Here is a 19,308-nt window from a genome sequence, read left to right as displayed (position 1 = left end):
TTTGATTTGCTTCGTGCACAATGGCGCGTTAACACAATAAAAAAAGACATCTAAAATACGTGTTTTTTTGCCTAGGCTTTAGGTGGAAGTATAGGCAGTTTAACGCCACAGACCACATCATATGGCATACAAATATTTTTCCGCGACGCTGTAACCATGATGACTTAGAATCACAATGTACATGAAGTGTGATCGATGGTTCTTCATTACGTCTCCAGCTGTTGTACGACACACCTCTCCTTGTGGTACAATGAGGAAGTCAGATAATTTCATACATCATCGCTTGACGGGTGTGCGCTGTGCCGATGTTACATTCACTACGGAAATGGCTGTGTTGTTTTCTTCGGGTTCGATTTTTGTTTCTTGAAAGCTCGACTTCACGCTCACACAGGAGGTAATTTCGAAACTTTCCCGAACTTCGTTTCTCCATCCTATTTTTGTAGTTTGGAGGAATAATGCACACTTCCCTGTTTTAAATGGCCACTAAGAAACCGAATTGCATTCAAACTTCAATATAACGAAGGAATTTGCTTTTCACAACGAAAACCTCGTGAAAGTTCCTCATTTGAATACAACATCTGTAATTTAATAACCAACCGTCTGCAATGCGCCGGAGAAAGAACGAAGGAGTGAATTCATACTTCCGCTGCGTCGCATGGCTACGTCGAACGCGTTTTTTTAACGCTTACCTTAACTTACCTCAGCGCATTGGTCAAGTATTTCTTGCACGTTCTGCGCAAGCGAATCATGAACCCGCGGTCTCCAAAATCTTAGGTTTAAGAACATTGCTTTTATTTCTTTCGCGTTGTTGAAGTTATGTCTTTTACCCTGGTATTCTTCTCCTAAACTCCCCACGAAAAAAAACCGCAGACAGCAAAAACTCTTGGCGACTATACCTTGTATATACTGTGTAATTTCAGTTTAACAAAGTTCAGATTTAGCGAAGTAAAGCACTGATTCGCTTACGTCGCTAAGCACATCGTTGGTGACTACCACTTCGCTCGACCAAGAGATAACTGTGTATCGGTAGGCTGGGGCGCTGATGTTGGTGGCTTCCGCTCAATGATGGTGGAAGGATTGTCAGGCTAGGCGTGACAACCCTAATTGGTGCAGACTTCGCGTTTTCATTCTACAGGTTTTCACACCGTGTGTCTACTCGCAGGGTCACGGCGCGCGGCCGGTATATACAGTGGTGAAAAAGACAGAAAAAAACCACGGCCTGAGGTTTGTCAATAAATTTATTTCAGCATCAACAACTTCGAACAAGTGGCAGCCTAGGCTCGACTATGCGTCGAAACTATGTACATGCGGTCAGTGCTTTTGTTACCAAGTAGAAAAAACACCATCCTTCTTCTACGCTGGCTGAGTAATTGCGCCTCAACCAACACCTGGTCAATGCTGGACCAACACTGGACCTTCGCTCCCGAAAAAACATCTACAAGCACTATCACCCTAAACAGCACATAATACAGTGAGAAAAGTAGATAGCCAATATCGATGACCGGGTGCAGTTATTCATCAAGTGCACAAATGAGTGACGAAGGAGGAAAACGCTTCAAATAGGCGCTCGACACCAGCAAGAAACAAAGAAACGGTCATCGTAGTTATATACAGGCTTTTTTGTTCATCGCCCCATAACAGATTTCTACAAGCTAAGAAAATACCCGCTCACAGTACTCATTCGTTCACCTGCGGGAAAGCGGAGCATGGAAAATACATTAGCTCTAGAAAACTGCTCAATCTAAAAGTGGTTGAAAAGAGCGCGGAGCGTTCCTGGAAGCGCCAAAATTCAGCTAGGGTCAAAGAGCTCAAAATCGACGATAAAAACATCTATGCTAATTAGGTGTTGAAGTATCTGTTCCACATTACAGCCAAAGTAATCTTCCCGAGCTGTATTTTTTTAATATCAAACCTATGAGCGTGAATAATTGCAACGCTGAAGAAAATAAGTACACGTTACACGATCTTATTTTACCTTAACTGATTATACGTGCCCAATGGTGCTTTTCCAAACAAACATATCCGTGACTCGGATGGTCATGCACCTAGCAAGACTGATTCGGCGCTTCCTTGCAGCGCTTCAATTCAGAACAGATATACGTTTGAAGGCAAGATGCGGCTTAGAACTCGTTCCATTCAATCCCAGGCAGTAAGGTTTACCTAAGCTAGACGTCTTCACCGTGCACTTGTAGATTACCAAATCTAGCTAGTTGGGTAACATTAAGTATAAAGGCGTAATAGCTGCGTGCCCTGTCTTTTTTTTCGTCTTTTGTTTGTGTTTACTAGCACAATTAATGAGCCTTTCAGAAGGGTGTATTTCTGTATACCCAAGCTCAGCTTCTGTTTACACTCATCCCATATGTCTAGTGCCGCAGTAATGTTTCGAGGGCGCTAGAAGCGGAAACACATTCGCTACACTATTGACAATTGATTATTAACAAAGTCACAGCATTAGGAGTATAAGACATTACCTATTTTTTGTTCCTCTTCAAACTGGGAGCGAAAGGGAACTTAGGTGCTCGGTTGTGAATTACACGACAAACCGCGACACAAGCAGCTGACGCGTGGCGTTCGCTGAACAATTCTAGAAACATTATTATTGCAAGCGCCCAGCAAACATTTGCCGCTGGAGTGGCTGCGTAGCATTTTAAAGTTTGCGTCACAACGTTTGCGAAGGCATCAACAAACACTATTACAATAAAGGTCAAAACAGTGCAGGAGTACATATAAAGTGGCAAGACAGCTTAGAAGACGAGATACATCACAGTCTTCTTGTCCGAATGATTGGAACGTCAACACCGTCAGACGATAGCCGAGCAGCTGATAACAGTGACAAAAGGCTTCTTATTTCGCAGGCCTGTGTACATGTCCACGCTTCAGGTCTCAAAACTAGTCATAGAACTTGGAATGAATGCTGAATAGCTCAGAGCCCAACAATGTTACTTCAAGTGACGTTAACAGAACTAAAAGGTAAGGAAAACACTCATCACAATGAATACCACTGTGCCATTAATTGGGCCATGGGCAAAGCTTTTCTGTTTTTGTTTTAGACATAAATACAACCGAGAGCAAAAATTCAGTTGGTGTCGTAGCATCACAAAAGTTTGGATACAACTATCGTGTTTGCAACTGCTAGCAACGCTCGTTAAAAGCGAGCACGAACACTGCCCCTTCAAGGAATAAATACACGCGCCAACGTTGTTCCAACGTTGGCCCAACATTGGCCAGCACTGGCGTCAGCACTGTAGTCTGTACAGGGCCCACCAAGCCCCAAGTCTTGACCAGTGAAATGGCAATTCTTCGTGTGTGTGTTTGTGTGCTTCTTTTTGAAACCTTTTTCTGTGCAGCACGTTAATTCGCTGTTCTTTCTCTAAAATAGTGGTTGCCGCAGCGTAAAAAGCAACGGCGTAAGCAGCGCTACAGAGCACGGCACACCGCATACCATTATACCTGGTCTGGTCGCCTTGTGGCAAGTACAACGCGAAGTGGGAAGAAACACTGTGTTGTCAATGTGATTGGAATGCAGCCTTTTTCGCTTAAAATTCAGTGTAGAAGGTTTGCTGGTGACAATGAAAAGTACAATTTAATACTAAGCATGTACAATTTAATACTGAAAAGTACACTTTAATACTAAGCATGTAGTTTTCGAGTCGAGTTAAGTGAGGAGTATTTGTCACGGGCTTTCATACTCCCCGTAAAACCGGGAACAATGGCGTACTGCACCTTGGGGTCACTAAGTTGTGTCCGAAATTGCGCTTACACCGAAATGACAAGGTAACAAGGGACAGCTTGAGCAATGCCTGCATTATCCCAAACATTTTCCTGATAGTGCGACTGTATGCCTACCAAGGCGGTTCTGTCACTGAACAACCAAAATATAGAACCATACGTATGACCTCAAACTGGAATTGCTGATTGCGCACCTCAGGTGCGGTGTAGAAAAAAGCGTCGCTTACGGTCAAGGCGACTCCTAGAGTAACACGCGTGGAGGCCATTTTGATAACTTGGGTGGCAGTAAGACCATGACTAGACTAGAGCTGGGTCATGCGATGCGCCTTTGCTGCACTAAAGAGCTGGCCGACTTGTTCAGAGCCCACCAGGAAAAAACGTCTCCGAAAGCACTACGGTGAAGAGTTCTAAAAAGCCGTCTATGAAACACCTTCTTTCTCTCTTTCTTTTTTCTCATTCGTGACGCGCGCAAAGATGGCGTAACAGTTATGAGTTCAGGGGACGCTTTAGCACTTCCACGCACACGCACTGTTCCTGAGATTAAGGTGGGCCAGCGTAGAAAAACAGCACGACTACTTATCGGGTGCATCTGCCACAACATTTCTGGGATAAAAGTGTTTACTTTTATGGAAGGACAAAAAGTACATTTAGTTTACTGTGCAAGACGTCCGAACTTCCTACAGGTGTTTGCGTCACGCGCTATCTAGGTATGAGCAAAAAAAAAAAAAGAGCAACCACAACCTCCCAGAAGCATGGCAAGCGGTCATTTGCCATGGCTCGAATAGAAGCCGAAAATGAGCATCTCACTATTCGTTAGAACATTTCTCACTAAACCTGTCCATTGAGTCTGTTATCACGTCTGTATCAAGTGCACAACGGTTGCTGCCAATGTTTGTAAGGTTTCGACACTAAAAAAAAGTCATAACCGAAACATTAGGGGCCGCAAGTGTCCAAATGCACTGCAAGTACGAGTTTTTTTTAAATTTTTTTCTTGCTCGCAGAATGTACGCCATCACAAATTAAACTTGCGGGAACTGCCTAAACTGAAATGTGGACTCGCCAAGGTAGGAGACTCGGCGCAAGAAGTTCCAAGAAGTATACTTAGGGAATATTTTTTTGACACCTTCCAACACGAGGCAGAAATTTCGCAATGTTTGTACTGTTACTCCTGTTGCCCGTCCGTAAAGCTAAATATCGCAGGTAGTACGCAATGGTATTCGTTCGACATTAAAATTTTCGAATGTCACACGAAAGTTCAATGTAAATGCAGATTTTTCTAAGAATTAAAAAGAAAGCTACGAACGGTCTATCCAACTTCCAACACAGTTGAATTGAGCAGCTATGCTGGGAATTTTAGTGAATAATAGGGAGGTTAACAACAAACAAAATAGACGAAAGAAACAAACATGACAAAATACACGGGTCCCACGTTCGGGATCAATTCCGTCACAGAGCATCACTGTTAGGACAAGCTCACACAATTGCGCGACAGGCTACATTACGAGGCTTTAAGGTACGAATAACGCGTAACGACACTGCTTGAGCTGGTGTCAAAGAAACAGGAGCTGAACGCCAATAATTGCGATGTATTGCAGAGTGTAAACACTTGGTCGCACTTAAAAAAACATGCAGTTCAAGTAGCTGGCTCAACGTGTGCAAGAAACTAACGCGTAAGGTGTTTGCTGAGGTAAACACATACGGACAATCAGTTCTATGAAGTAGCTAGTAGCAGCGATGAAACTAGTATAAACAATCGTAATCGATCACTCTATCGGGACAAGAAAAACTGGAACTTGATACTGGTGCCCCACGTAAGTCTGGGGAGGAGGGCACAAAAGTTTAAGGTGTACAGCGAAGTCTCCAAAAAACGCGAGAAAAGGAAGAATGCAGCCTCCAGTCAGATGACTAGGACCTTGAATATAGAAGAGTCTTCAAAAAAGACAAATAATTTTGAGGATTATAAATTATGATTCACAGTGTACTGATACATACGGATCAATCAGTGATGACTACGCGAATGCATTCATCGGTTTCTTCCATATGAATACCCGTTGGAGAACTCCGTGTAATACTGATTGTTTATTGTCCAAATACGCTTGAAGTAGGAAGGTATTAGCTTTCGCGCTACGGTATTTACTTGTAAAGTACTGATCTAGAAAACAGTGTTTGTGAATTCGGTGATTGGAGCACTGACAGCACTTCACAAAAATACACAATACTTTATGTTCTTTATAACAAAAAACTAAATGCAAAGCAGTTTCCAGATATATTAGCGACCCCATGCTGCACTTAAAGCTAATAATGTACCACTATTTTTAAACCTTTCTTGGCAGAAATTGGGACCGTTTAACTAGGTAGTGAAAGTTGTTAGCACAACCAACAGGGATTCAGTTAGCACGCGAGCGTATTGTACTGAAACAAAATTACCGTGATCTAGCACCAGACAATTACGGTGGTCTTGTGAATAACGTTAAAATGAAAAACAACCAAGCTAGGTGCCAGTGCGATAGCCTAGAAACTATGCTTACAAGTGTGCAATCACATCTGTCTAAACATTAGCCGCATGCTTCGTCGACCAATCATTCTTGATTTAGTTATCTCTGATTTTTAAGGGATGTCCTGTAAAGATCGCAACCGCATGGGTGTTTTGTGTTCAACAGCATGGGCTCTCAAACAAAACGCTATAGGCAACTCATATGTACCGGTATTTTGACATTTGCGTAGCTGAAAAGCAGAAATTACGTGTCCTTTAATTTTGATCGTTAGCCGTATGTACACAGACAAGGTGCACAACTAAGACTCATACTTGGATCGAGTGTTTCACTTCAGCTCATGCTTTTTTTTTCGAATACTATTAAGCAACCTTCTGTAGTTGAGAAATGAGGATAGTGTTCGTTATCACGAGCCTCGGTATTTCCAGAGATCTATGAAATGAGTCTTCATTCGTGACCTAGCAGATGCATCTTAAGCCTTGAAAGCGATACAAGTTTCCTTGTTCAATACGAACTGTTTTACCCAAACGCCTGGCTCACAGTAATTTATTATTTGAGAAGACAAAAAAACTGAAGCGATCTTTTGCTAGCAACCCATCACAGGTGGAATCCGCATACTCGCGAAGCGCCCCTGCATAGCTGCGATCGAACGCCCATCACACTTTACATATCAGCCTATGAAGCAAGCACCAGTGCTGCGTCGCAAAATGAACGCTCCGCCGTGCAGGCATATTGTGCACAGGCTAGCAAGGAAAAGATTCTTAGAAAGTGCATAGTAAACTTCGTGGAGCAGTTGGTTTTGGCGTTCATGTGTGTTGTTGGCCCAGTTATTGACTTTCCCAATACATATTTGTATATACATATATGTATATATGTATATTCTCTGTCTCACACACAGGGCATGCCGGTCACTGCTGACTGACTGGTCTTCCATACCCAGGACGTAGCGGAGTACTGTGGCTAAGACAAGACAACCGAAAATACATGTGACCTGCACTGGAGATTCTGAGATGCGAGTCATTAAAGCTCTTCTTGTAGTTCTCCCGAAAGTCCTAACTGAGCCACCTCTATGCCAAAACATTTGCAAAGGCATCAGTACTTGCTCAGAGTGTTCACTTTCTTTGTTCAATTGCTTATAAGAGCTTTTATATTCGCAAGGGTTTTCGCATCTCATTGATGTAATATCTCAAAAGATATCCGACGAAGCTGCTGTTTGCTAAATGTTGAGTAGGTAATTCAAGCAGCGCTGAACTTGTCTGAAACAGAGGTACTTAATAGATCGCCATGCTTATGAACATATGAAGACCGTATTCCACTGCTGCAGGACAAACCTCTACATTGCATCATATTCAAGGAAGGCTTAAAGTAGAGTTGTTGTGCCACTTTTACGAGCAACTGCGGAATAAAAATGTCCTGTGAAAGTTGAATGACTGTGGTGTCCCCCAGCTCCTGTTACCAAATACGGGCGTCGTTTGTTTAACAAAAACCGTAGCATTATAGGTATGAGATGGAAATTGATAACCATAGTTTTCATAATTATTCAGAACAATAAATTCCACCGTAATGATTTGATCTGCGAAACAGTGGACGCAAGTGTGCCGGCTGCCCTCACACCAACACAACCATATTGCTTGTTTTTTTTAACAAGTGTTGCTAGGTAACATCCTTTAAAGTGTATCTTGTGTATACGCGTCTATATATATATAGATTGCGTATAGTTTATATATGTAAAGATAGTTATAGATATATATGTATGTGAGTTCTGGTATAGGTGTACGAAAAGTCACAAAATACTACAGCCTCTGACGCGACTCCCATCAACTGCTCTCATATAAAGCCCTCTCACATCCCCAACTACAGGCAGCACAAGGTTTCTCATGCTTAGTTTTCCATAACTCAATGACGTCAACATCAGTGACGTGTGGTCCATGAAATGGCATCAGAAAGTGCAAAACGGTTACACCAATTATTAAAACCCATCATGTTCCTTAAAGAGAGTTTCTTTCGAGGAGATAGAGGGAACTGAATTATAAGACAACAACTTAAACGCGAACATTTCATAGCTTCATTGAAGAGGTAACTAGCTAATTGAGCTAGCTAACTCAATTTTCAGTAGAAGTTGATTTTTCCTAAATCATGCAAGAGGTTTCAAAGTTTCAACTCACACCTAGGACAGCAGTCAAGATTGTCGTCGACGTGTCCAGTAAACTGTGACTGTGGTTGCGGACCATTTCTCAATCAACTGTTTCAAAGACTGAAGTCTGCAAATGCACACTTTCAGTGGTGTAATTGTATTTTTTGTTAACAACCAAGTTTTAAATTCACAATTTTTCACCATGACTAATGAAAATTCAACCTATTTCGGAACCTCGAGGATATAAGATGAGACTTGCAAAAGTGGCGTTCCCTCAAGTAGTACAACAATACGCATACTATAGCGTTTTGCCAATTTACGCAGGGAAGAAACTTTTCCCGCACGATACGCCAGTAAAGAGAAGCGAATAATAAACAAAACGCGAACGAAGAATCACGAGTCAGATCATTATTCGCGAGGTGAAAGAGCGAAGGTTTGCCAAAAGTGGTACGAATCTTCACATAAGCGCTCAAGCTGGAATAATGATCACATTACGCCCTTCAAAAAGGAACAACGAAAGAACACGCCTTACTTTGGTGCAATATGTTCGTTTCTAAATTTTTTAACGAAGGTAAAATTCCACGGGTGTATGTTAAATGGCGTATCAATGCAAATTGCGCAGAATGTTTCTACACTGAGATACACTTCGCATGAGAAACCATGCAGCATTGCCACAAACATCGACCAGGAGCGCATACGCACAGAGAAAAAAGTTCACTTGTTAGGAAGCAGCATTTTCTAACATATTTTGATTTGTCCAATCTCGACAACTCACAACTGGCGGCACTTGTCCAGACTGTGTACACGAGCATCATTTGCTCGCGTTCGTCGAAAGAGTGTTCTTCTTTTTTGTACGTGCACATCACGTAACTTTTTTTTATCGGCATCAAAAATGCATACGCCCTGGCTATCACACTCACGTCTACAGCGCATAAAATTAACCAACAAAGCGCATTAGCTGGCAAAACGTGCGTGCTACATAACGTCCCAGACAACCACTTATGTATCTGCAAGCTGCTTTCGGCGTCATGAGCAAATGCGACGTTAAAATCAACATCACCATATAAATATTAGCAGACTGAAGCACTAAATTCGTTTCCTTCTACCTAAACTTTGATATGAGATCAGCACGCTCAATATCCTTGCTTTTCGAGCATCTTTAAGGACATATCCCGGATGGTTTTGGTAATCGAACAGATCCAGCAGCGTAGGCCTATGTAGTCATTAGCAGTGATCTCAGAATAGTGCACTGTTCGCTTTGCGTATTCATTTTATCCGGAAGGGGAACTAGGCCACGTCCTTTCTGAAGGAAAGACGAAGGCAAATGCTTTCCAGGAATGAATGCTGCATTTGAAGTACCAATAAGATGGCAGGTCATCAGGACGAAAGTGTAAAAAGATGAGCAGCGCCCTATTTGTGTCGCTTTGAGAAACACAAAATCTTCTCGGTGCAACTCACTTATAAGATGTCTCCTGTTGCCCACGGCCTCGAATTTTACCTACACTGATTGGTGTTATGGCGCGAGTTAGAACAACGAGAACAGGACTTATGCCCAGAGAGAGCAGACAGGTTGACTGGGTAAACTGGACAATCTTTGAGGAGGAATGAGAAGCCTTACTTCCAATATCACCTGTGGGAATACCGAGTTGTAAACGGGACTTTCCCAGGAACTTAATTTGCCGGGCTTTGATATGAAAGCACGGAAGCCTGGCGGAGCAAGCTTACAATGACAGCGTTTGTACTCAAGCGTGAATTTAATGACTTTCGAGGAGCAATCATGCAGAACATCTGTGGTTCTCTGGGAGTTTCTGAGTGTTCGAGCATTAGGACAAAAGCTAGCTGTACTAGACATTGATCCTCTGGTCCACATAACGACGTGGTGCCTACAAACAAATACATGTTCTCTTTGCGAGAAAAAGGCAGTCGCCCGCTTTCTGTCTTCACATTCGCTCCAAGAGGGAAAAAATTGGCGATAACCATAACACCGTCGAGAAGCATCCTCTCAAAAGCTCCTCACAAAACGAGCATTCGGCGTCGATGCCGTGGACCTTGCGTAAAATACGAGTCAACATTCGGTAACAAGTGGTACTCTATAGTAAATAGAATGTACAGTATCGGCAGGCCATTCGATACGGGGATGAAATCCGGCACTTCTCTAAACCTTTGCATCGAGTCCTACACGATAGACCTGAGGAGGACGACTACGTTAACAATGAACAAGGGCTGAACATGGCGCCAAGAAAGAGACGCTGGTTCGGTACATTGAACATAGAACCATCCCAACTCTTGCCCATTCGAATGGAGGCAGCTTCTTTTATATTCGACGACATTGCGGGCGCGTTGAAGTCAGGGCCGACGGGAGGTGTTCCACGAATCCACACAGTAAGCTTCAACATCAGATTATCATTTGAATGCACCGCGGCTTTCTGTCTGTTCTGAGCGAGTTTCTTGCTTCAATTGGGGAAGGATATGTCACTAACGAGCTTGGTATGGCACCATCGATAGTAAAATTGATGCTGATGCTCCTAAAGAGTCCTCGTATATGATAAACTTTGATGCGAATCTTCCTTTTTCGTTTCATTTGGAGCCCAATACCACGTGCCACATAAGGGAACCGTCTCGCAGTGGCTTTTACTTTCGAGCTGTATATTTCGTTTTGTTGTTTCGTTGTAGTGTTTTGTTATAATAATGGAAGTGTTGCTGAGCACGGCCGATGGGAAGGTGGGGAGGGCATATGTGATGTTGCGGGGAGCGAGTAATTCATAGCGTAGACCTAAACAGAGAACGAGAGGCAGAAAGAAAAACAAGGACAGAGAGATGAAGGTAATCAAAGAAGTATACAGCGAGAGAAAAATACAGAAATAAGTTGCGGCAACTTTACCATATTCCGTATATAGCGTTTTCTGGACCGTGTCCATGACTTATTGTGTAAATGAAGACAGTCGGATTGCTAGGTAAACGGAGAGGATATGTTAAAAAGTGCAGTGCAAGCAGTAAACGTCGTCGCCAAGATAGCAAGAAATCAGGTGAACAAACTGAACTCTCCGGTTACAAGCCAGCAACCTGGCAACCCATGTTTCCTAGTTTGTTGGCAACGTCGTACCTGTTCACATGCAATGTTGTTGTGTCGTTTTTGCACAATGCCACTTTGATTAATTAGAGGTACCGTTACAAATCCTTTGCTGCCCTTTCATTTTTGTATACCCGAATTTGCCATTTCAGGCAGCCAACTGGAGATTATCCCTGTTTTTGTTCTGCCTTTCCCTCACTCTACACGGAACCGGTGTGTATCACAAACAAGCTGAACTACGACCCCTCGGCTAAACAACTTCAATCGTGCCGCCCTTCATCCATGCGATACAACTGGATTACGCGAAGCGTCGTGGCATCGAGTGTTCTAAGGATGTGAATGCCACAGTTTGGTCCCGGGGTGAGACTGGGTGTAGTTCGGGGTCACGAGTCGGCGCCACAAACAAAAAGCCTTTCCTGCTGGACGCATCATGTCCGTGTGACATCTCAGTTTAAGGTAGTCGTATTGATGAAAAGATGTCAATAGATGACTGGATAGCTCGCCTTTTTTTCTCGTTGCATGCTCCTTTCCCATTGCGGGAAAATTGTGAAATACTGTGGTGGGGTCTCTGAACTTCTTTCAATCTCAGAGGCTTATATTCTGGTGATCTGGTTATATTCTGGTGCTGGACCATTCAGAGCTATGCAACCCTCCCAACCAAAAAGGCAGGGGGCTGCACAGGAAAAAGAAAAAGGGAGGAGGCTCCTCAAATCGCGAAAGTAAATCGCGTGGGAGCCTTTCGCGTGAGTGGTACTTACAATACTCCGCGTTAGCAAAGCTTTGAAAAAAAATTCATTTGATGCTAAAGAAGCAAAAAGCAGAAAGACGAATACAGGGCATTAGTATGTGTCTTAACGGCGGATGTTTGGCAATTCTGAAGCACAGACTCGAAGACGCTTCACTTCCGAATGTTAGTTTCGGTTGTCGAGGCAACCCTGGCTATCGAAGAGCAATGCCCAAGCAGCGCAGACTACAACTTTTGACTGCGTTATCAATATTATGAATACTCGAAGCGCTATTAGTCGTCGCGGTCATGTTTCGTATAGAGTCCGAATCGATAACATAGCCCCACACTTAGTATTTACCTTTAAGTGTGTGACCATGATGGTAGATGTGCTGGGCCTACCACAACGTTCTTTACTATCAAGGAGTCAAAAAGAGGTTACTTTTTAAGGGAGATTACTTCATACACGTACTTGTCCTAGCACACAAAACTTATTTTATAGACTTCACTCTCTTTTAACATAGATTTGAATTTCATAAATTTCTTAATGCTTTTTTACACAGAGGCGTGCTGCGCTCTATGAGATATAGGCTGCTTATGAGAGTCCTTTTCAGAGAAGTGTAGATTTCATTTGCTGCATTATCATTGTAATTAGCAGTTACGAATTCCGCAGATTTTGAACCACGCAACGATGTCGTTTCAGCCAGAAGTGCTATACTCGCGATTTAGTATAAGTTGCCCTAATACCAGTCAGATTATTCCTACGCGAAACTCTTAACGAACACGCTAAACTTGAGAAATTTGGCTGACCATACGAGTGCCTTTTGAATACTAACTGACACGAGTGAACAGCTTTCATAACTGCTGATAGGGGTGCCAAGCGCAGCTTGTTCTCAGACGACCTGGTAGTATAGAAAGAAATCCTTTAGCCTTGAGCACATGGGTCATGCCATGTCGAGTGCCATAGGCCATGCCATGTGCTCATGGTTCGCATATGGTCATCCGGTACACTGACTTTACGAACACCCGTCCAGCAGGGAAGGCCTTCAAACACTGACGCCGGATACGGCTACTATTAAGACGAGAACCGCAACAATTAAGCGCGGCCTTCATAGCACCATCGGTCTCCTCCACCCTCCTTAATTGCAAAGGAGCGGGTGATACTCAGAGTACAGAGTGAGACCAAGAGTATTACCTGAACATACGTGTCCACGCCACGCGTGGACGAGCAAGGGCGGAGGAGCCGAGAGTAGTTAGCAGTAGTAGTAGCTGAGATTACAGTAATGGCTTCAGCGAGCTGAAAGATAGCGATGACGACACTTACGAGGATAAAGAGCCCGCGGTTGTACGCTCATCAAGTGCTGCAGTGTGAGTGAGATAGAGAGAGATGGTCGACATCGGCACCCAGCGCAGTCATGGGTGTCTTGCAGAAAACGACGAGAGGTTCGTCTCAAAGCACCGCAATTGACAAAAGCTGCGGAGAAAAAGACTCACGTTGCTTAAAAGGTTGCTAAAGTGAGATGCTGCTAACACTAAAAGCCTCTCACGTGCAGATCTCGGACAGCGATCTGCCGTTGAAAACGCCTGCAGCGCACTATCGCAACAAATTGTAGCCTCGTGCAGAGACTACCACATGACTGCAAGAATAGGCAAGCAGCTTTTCGGCTAAACTGTCACATGGACAGCGACGTACGATTCAAACGCATGAACGCGAATCAGGGACGGTCCCGTGAAGCGACGGAGGGGGCTGTGCGTTTGCACTAGTACGCCGACGGCGCTAATCGCCAAACGCTTCGACAGTAGCCCCACCCTACCTCAATTCGCACCGTTGACGGAGCAAGTGACAGTCAAATGCATAGCGATCTTCATGGCGCTAAGCGCGCCGCCCAAAAGCAAGCAAAAGGAACGAGCGCACAAAACGTAGGTGGTGCTGCACCATCGCGGGCCTCCCGGCCATCACGGGGTCCAATTGCCGAAAGCCCCTGCCTGCCACTTCGCTTGAGGGGTGGCCTTCAAAGAGCACGTAAGCACGGGGACTAGATGCCAAGGAAGAGCCGCCGCTAGCTGAGCGGCTCCTCGTCCCATCATCAGGGCGGCTTCCTGCGAAGGGCGTTGTGCAGGAAGGCCAGCTTCCGCTCCAGCGCCTGCTTTTCGCGGACCGCCTCGCGCAGCAGGTTGAGCAGGCGGCGCTCGGAGTCACGCCAGCGCCGGACGAGTTGCTCACGGGAGAGGCCCTGTAGACAGACGTCGTCCAGCGGCCCAGATGCGGCCAGAGTGACTCGTCGAGGCTCCCAGGGCGGCCGCATTTGGGAGAGGTCGCCCAGGGACTTGGCTCGCCGCCGACGCACCGGCACGCGAGGGGCGACGAGCGTCTCGAGGCTGACGCTTAGGAGTGCGCCCGCGCCCCGAAGGCGCGGTGAGCTGGGACGGGAGGCAGGACTGCCGCTACTCGTTGATGGGGAGCCTGAAAAATGTTGGTAACTTAAAAATCGTGATGTCCGAGTCTGCTCTTCAAGTGACGATTCGGCAAGACCATGCTACGACCAATGCTCTCGGTAGCCTCTGTACCATGTGTTAAAAACTTTTTTCATTGAGACCAATTTCTTTAATGTGGCATCATCTTAAGCTTAAAGTGTAATTAATAGTATGTGTGTATGTGTAAGAGAGAACACCGACACCGCGTTCTCTGTGAAAGCTCAAGACAAGTTATCGGGCGCAAACCTGATAGAGAACTCGGAGGCAAAAACAGCAAGAACCATTCAACATTTACTTGCCGAGGGCTAGCCCAGAAGTGACGTTTCCCGCAGTTGCCTGTGTCACACACCGCAAGCTGTTCACTTTTGTTCAGTATTAGTGTTCGGTGCTTTCGGCGTTGTTTATGAAGCGAAGCAATGTCTTGTAGAACCTGTGATCACGAATCCAGTGCTCATCGCTAGTGGTGAGACTTGTGAAAGATCTTATCATGCTCTCGGTGGCCATAGCTAGTTGTCACAGTGTAGTGAAGGCCGGCTAGCATACGTCGGCGGGATCATTTCGATTATAACCAGTGACGTGCCCCTATAAGATATACACATCTGCTGCCATCAGTGGGACAGCAGCATGAACACGTAATTACTCACTTTGGCTAGTACATCGTACTTCAAATGTAATATTTCCAGTTAGTATACGCTGTTTCTGCTAACATTAGAAATAGTGCGATAAGGAATGTCACTGGGGCCGACGTTTCAGTCACGAGCTTCTCTTCATTCCTATTGAAGTGACCTATATTCTTTGTAACATTGAGCGCGGCCAACACAACTTTTGTGACTGTGCTCAGAAACGCCTCGAAAGGCTCGTCAGTACAATCTTGAAGTTCATTCATTCATTCAATAATCATTTATTCATTCATTCATTCATTCATTCATTCATGCGTTCGTTCATTCAATCATTGACTGAGTCATTCATTCATTCTCTTTCTTCCTTGAACCCTTTTATATTTTGCGTTGCTGACGGAGTGGACTAAATTGTTCGCATGCATAAAATTACGACCAAAATTGATGACTTCATGTTGTAATCTTCTTGCTTTATACTATAAGTTGTGCCTGAAGAGTGTGCTTTAAAAAAAACGCCCCTCTGCTCACATTGTAGGCCCTAATATTTCTGTAACAGACTACGATATATTTGTTACTCTTTTGAGGGTTCAGGTGTTACAAAATTCGAGTGTATAGTTCAAAAACATTTGTTCAATTTGTCACTATGCAGTGGCACAAGGTCAAGCATAAAAAAATACGAGCCTACGAAGAAAAAAACAAAAATTATGTGTTAGTTTTTACGGTGAGTTCTGATTTGAATGTAAATTTAAAGAGACATGTTAGCTTTTTTGTTCTATCGACTCTCCGACAATGGTATAATGATCTAAAAAGGAGTGGAAGTGTCACTTGATAGAGAGTCCTAGGCGTGGCAAGGCATGGCTCCGAACTTCATAAACAATTTTTTTGTTAGACTGTATAATCGAAGCTTCGCAAGACAAGTGTCACTGAACTCACCTCTATGCTCCCGGACCAAAAGGGGCCCGCTACTGGATGCAGCGCTGAGAGGGCCGTCATCTTGACGGCTCGTTGGTGACTCGGCTTCGTCGGCGTCTCGTTCCGACTGTTGCTGTTGAACACTGCGCCAACATTTGCGCAAGGTCAATCGCAGACAATACATAGCACATCGTGAAAGATTACAAACGTCAGCGTGCCCGCTTAAAGGGATTCAGTTAAACAATGAAATAATTTAGGCAGAATAGTTATTCTTTGCTGACTTGCCATTAGTTTCACCGGTGTATGAGGGTAATTGTCACAAGAAAGAAAACTATGGACCATGTACGCGAAGGGAACCCCGATGAGATGCGAAGCAGCAGTGGTGCTCACGGCCTTGACCCGTAAAGGGCGTCTACGCGGTTGCTGGAAGAACGGTTTGAAGCGAAACTTGGTGTAGCGTTTACTGGAGCAACGCCTCCTAGAAGAACTATGCCTGGACACGGCCGGACTCGACGCTTTTTCCGCACGCTCCTTACGGCCTTCTCAATACCGGCGCCGCGCATATATTTTTTCTGACGCGTAGTGCGACGGCTAACCGCACGAGGGCAACACCACCTCACTGTAAGCTCCGCCGGCTCCCCGCGTCACCGACTGCGACTTTTCTTGACTGCGTTCGATGACCTCGGGTAAACAATGCATCAGACACGCTCAGGCACGCTAACTGCACTAGCGTAGCCATGGTTTATTGTTGCGTGCCTCTGTGTAAGTCACAGCAAGGGAAGACACCGGGTGTGTCGTACCACCAATTTCCAAGCGATGAGGAACTGTGTTCGAAGTGGAGGAAAAATGTTTCACCTGAAAACCTCGTCATCAATTACAAGTCCGCATCGACTGTAGTGTGCAGCAAACACTTCACGGAAAATGACTATGTTCCCGGATATCGTATCCGGAAACTGCGTCCAGGAGCCGTGCCCACGGTCTTCGATCAGTATCCTTCGTATATGGTCCCGGCTACGAAGAGGCCGCGTAAAGAACCTGCAGCGCGTGGCCTCTCGGCCACCTCGGCTCCTCGACAGCTGACAAAACGGAAAGCGGAGTCATAGCCGTCTACCTACGGGGAGTGAATACATCGTGAAGCTCGTCAGTGAGTTTGAGTGTGATGCTTGTGTTACGATGCTGACCACTACGAACAAAGCTGATCCTTTGTATGTTCTGTTGCACAGCCAGAAAAAAAGTGCACTCAACTACCCAAACCGTATGTTTTTGATACTGTTGGACAACATTGTTACTTTTTTTGAAAAAGCTGCTAGCAAACTTCCCCGTACAAAAGTGCATGAAGTGCTGCAACTTCTGGTTACCCCACACCTCGAACAATCACCGGTCCTCCTCTGCCCAGAGGGTGTAGACAGCAGCCACGCAAGGCGCACAGCTCGTTTAATTGCGGACAAATTCATCAGACTTCTTCTCGTTAACTAAGCCAAGATGGTGAGCGATAGAAATGAAAAACCACTTGCGTATGTGCACAAGCCGTCTAGAAAATATTTCAAACTGTGATGAGTATGTCATGGAGGTTCGCTTTATTTGTACCATGCATTTGTGTTTGTGTTAATTTGTATTGCTAGCGTGGGTTTGAAAGAAAACGGTATTTGTGCTCACCTCGCACAGAAATTGTTTTTTATTTAAGTTCTAGTCCACCTTACGACAAAATAAATATTGCTTTTTCTCTCTGAATTTTGTGCGCTGTAATGAATTACTGTTGCTTGTGACAACGCGCGTGTGCGAAAATCCGGGAAAGCTGCCGGAATGCTTGCGACTGGGTAAGCGGTGCTCTCAGAGGTCGACTATACCATTTTAACCTCATCACATGCAACGACCGAGCTGTATTGTGTGAATAAAACGTTCATCTTCAAGAATTCAGGCGCCGCAGTTGGTTCTGTTCCTCGTACTCAGCGCTGTTATGATGGCCATAGCGCTGTGGCGCGCACAATGCACCCGTGAACGCGCTTGGAGGCGGCGGAGCAACAGTGGTCTAGCAGCGCCACCCCGAACTTGCGGCGGCAGGCAGCAAAACACCCCAATGCGAAGGCCGTAAGGGGAGCGCCGGAGAAGGAGTCGAGTCCGGCCGTGGCCTGGAACGTCGCTCTCTCTTCAATTGGGAGCTTCCTCCCAACACAAAATTTCGGAGGTCATGCCTCCTGCTACGTGTTGCGACCGTCCGCCACGTGGAACCGCCCGCCTCCGTACTGCTCAGTAACGTGATATTACCGCACTGCTCTGTCACGTGACATCACAGCTGCTCGGAGGCAACTGTGAAAGCATTGCTGTGCTTGCAGGGGGCAACCGCCAAAGGCGTTCACCTTCGTACTGGAGGAGGAGTGTAAAAGCCGAAGGTAGGGTGGCGCGTTCGGGGTTCACGGTCCAGGTATAATTTTTCTAGGAGGCATTGACTGGAGTAAGCGTTTGTTTGAAACGCAGACGCTGGAGAAGGGACGCGTTGAATACGCTTGCGCTTGGCTCCCTCGCCTCGTGTCTCGCCGGTGTTCTCCGCACGCGGTCTCTATTCTCGAACGCGATCGGCGTTCTTGACTCGCACCTCATCGGTGTCGTTGGTCTTCCACTGCATACGCTTGCGCTAGGCTTCTCTGGCTCGCGCCTCGCGTGTGTTCCAGGCACGACGTTGCCATTCGCGAACGCGATCGGCTTCGCTAACCCGCAACGCCGGCGACGGCCGGGAAAGGTACGCGCACACTAGCGGGAAGCAAGCCCCGGCGGCGTCCCGCCTTTTGGCGCGACCGCGCGGCAAGCAGCAGCGCGCTGTCCACATGCCGGCGCCGCGGGACCACGCCTGGGCTAAACGGCGGCGCACTAGCGTGCGCAGCGCGCCTACCCGCGGCTTCTAGCCAACAGATGGAGAGAGGTATTTCATGAGATGATGCCGACGCATAGAGAAAGGAAAAGACAAGAGAGGACACTCCGCGAAACCCGCCCTCAGGAAGTGCGTCACGACTACGTAACGAACTAGTCCTCTCACCAAACGTCAGAGGGCGCAAGCGCAAAAAAAAACAGTTATAATCAATGCAACAGAATTGTTTTTAAAAAATACTATTTATACGCCCAAGTCTGGTATGTTCTTTATACATAAAAACAATTTATTC

General features: G+C 45.5%; 1 protein-coding gene across 1 annotated transcript in view; it reads right to left on the bottom strand.

Annotated features, from left to right (window-relative positions):
• Positions 1 to 1,220: 1,220 nt before the first annotated feature.
• The window catches only part of LOC119181659 (glutamate receptor ionotropic, NMDA 1), a 229,980-nt gene continuing 211,892 nt past the window's right edge, over positions 1,221 to 19,308 (bottom strand). Inside the window, exons 12-13 of the mRNA XM_075874662.1 lie at positions 16,175 to 16,296; positions 1,221 to 14,613 (exon numbers count right to left, since the gene is read on the bottom strand). Of these exons, the coding sequence (XP_075730777.1) occupies positions 14,237 to 14,613; positions 16,175 to 16,296 (499 nt within the window). The 3' untranslated portion in view covers positions 1,221 to 14,236. The remainder of the gene's footprint in view (positions 14,614 to 16,174; positions 16,297 to 19,308) is intronic.

This window comes from Rhipicephalus microplus, chromosome 10 (assembly GCF_043290135.1).
Source record: "Rhipicephalus microplus isolate Deutch F79 chromosome 10, USDA_Rmic, whole genome shotgun sequence".
NCBI classification, from domain to species: Eukaryota; Metazoa; Arthropoda; class Arachnida; order Ixodida; family Ixodidae; genus Rhipicephalus; species Rhipicephalus microplus.
Note: the sequence above shows the minus strand (reverse complement) of the source record. Positions and strands in the feature narration are given on the sequence as shown.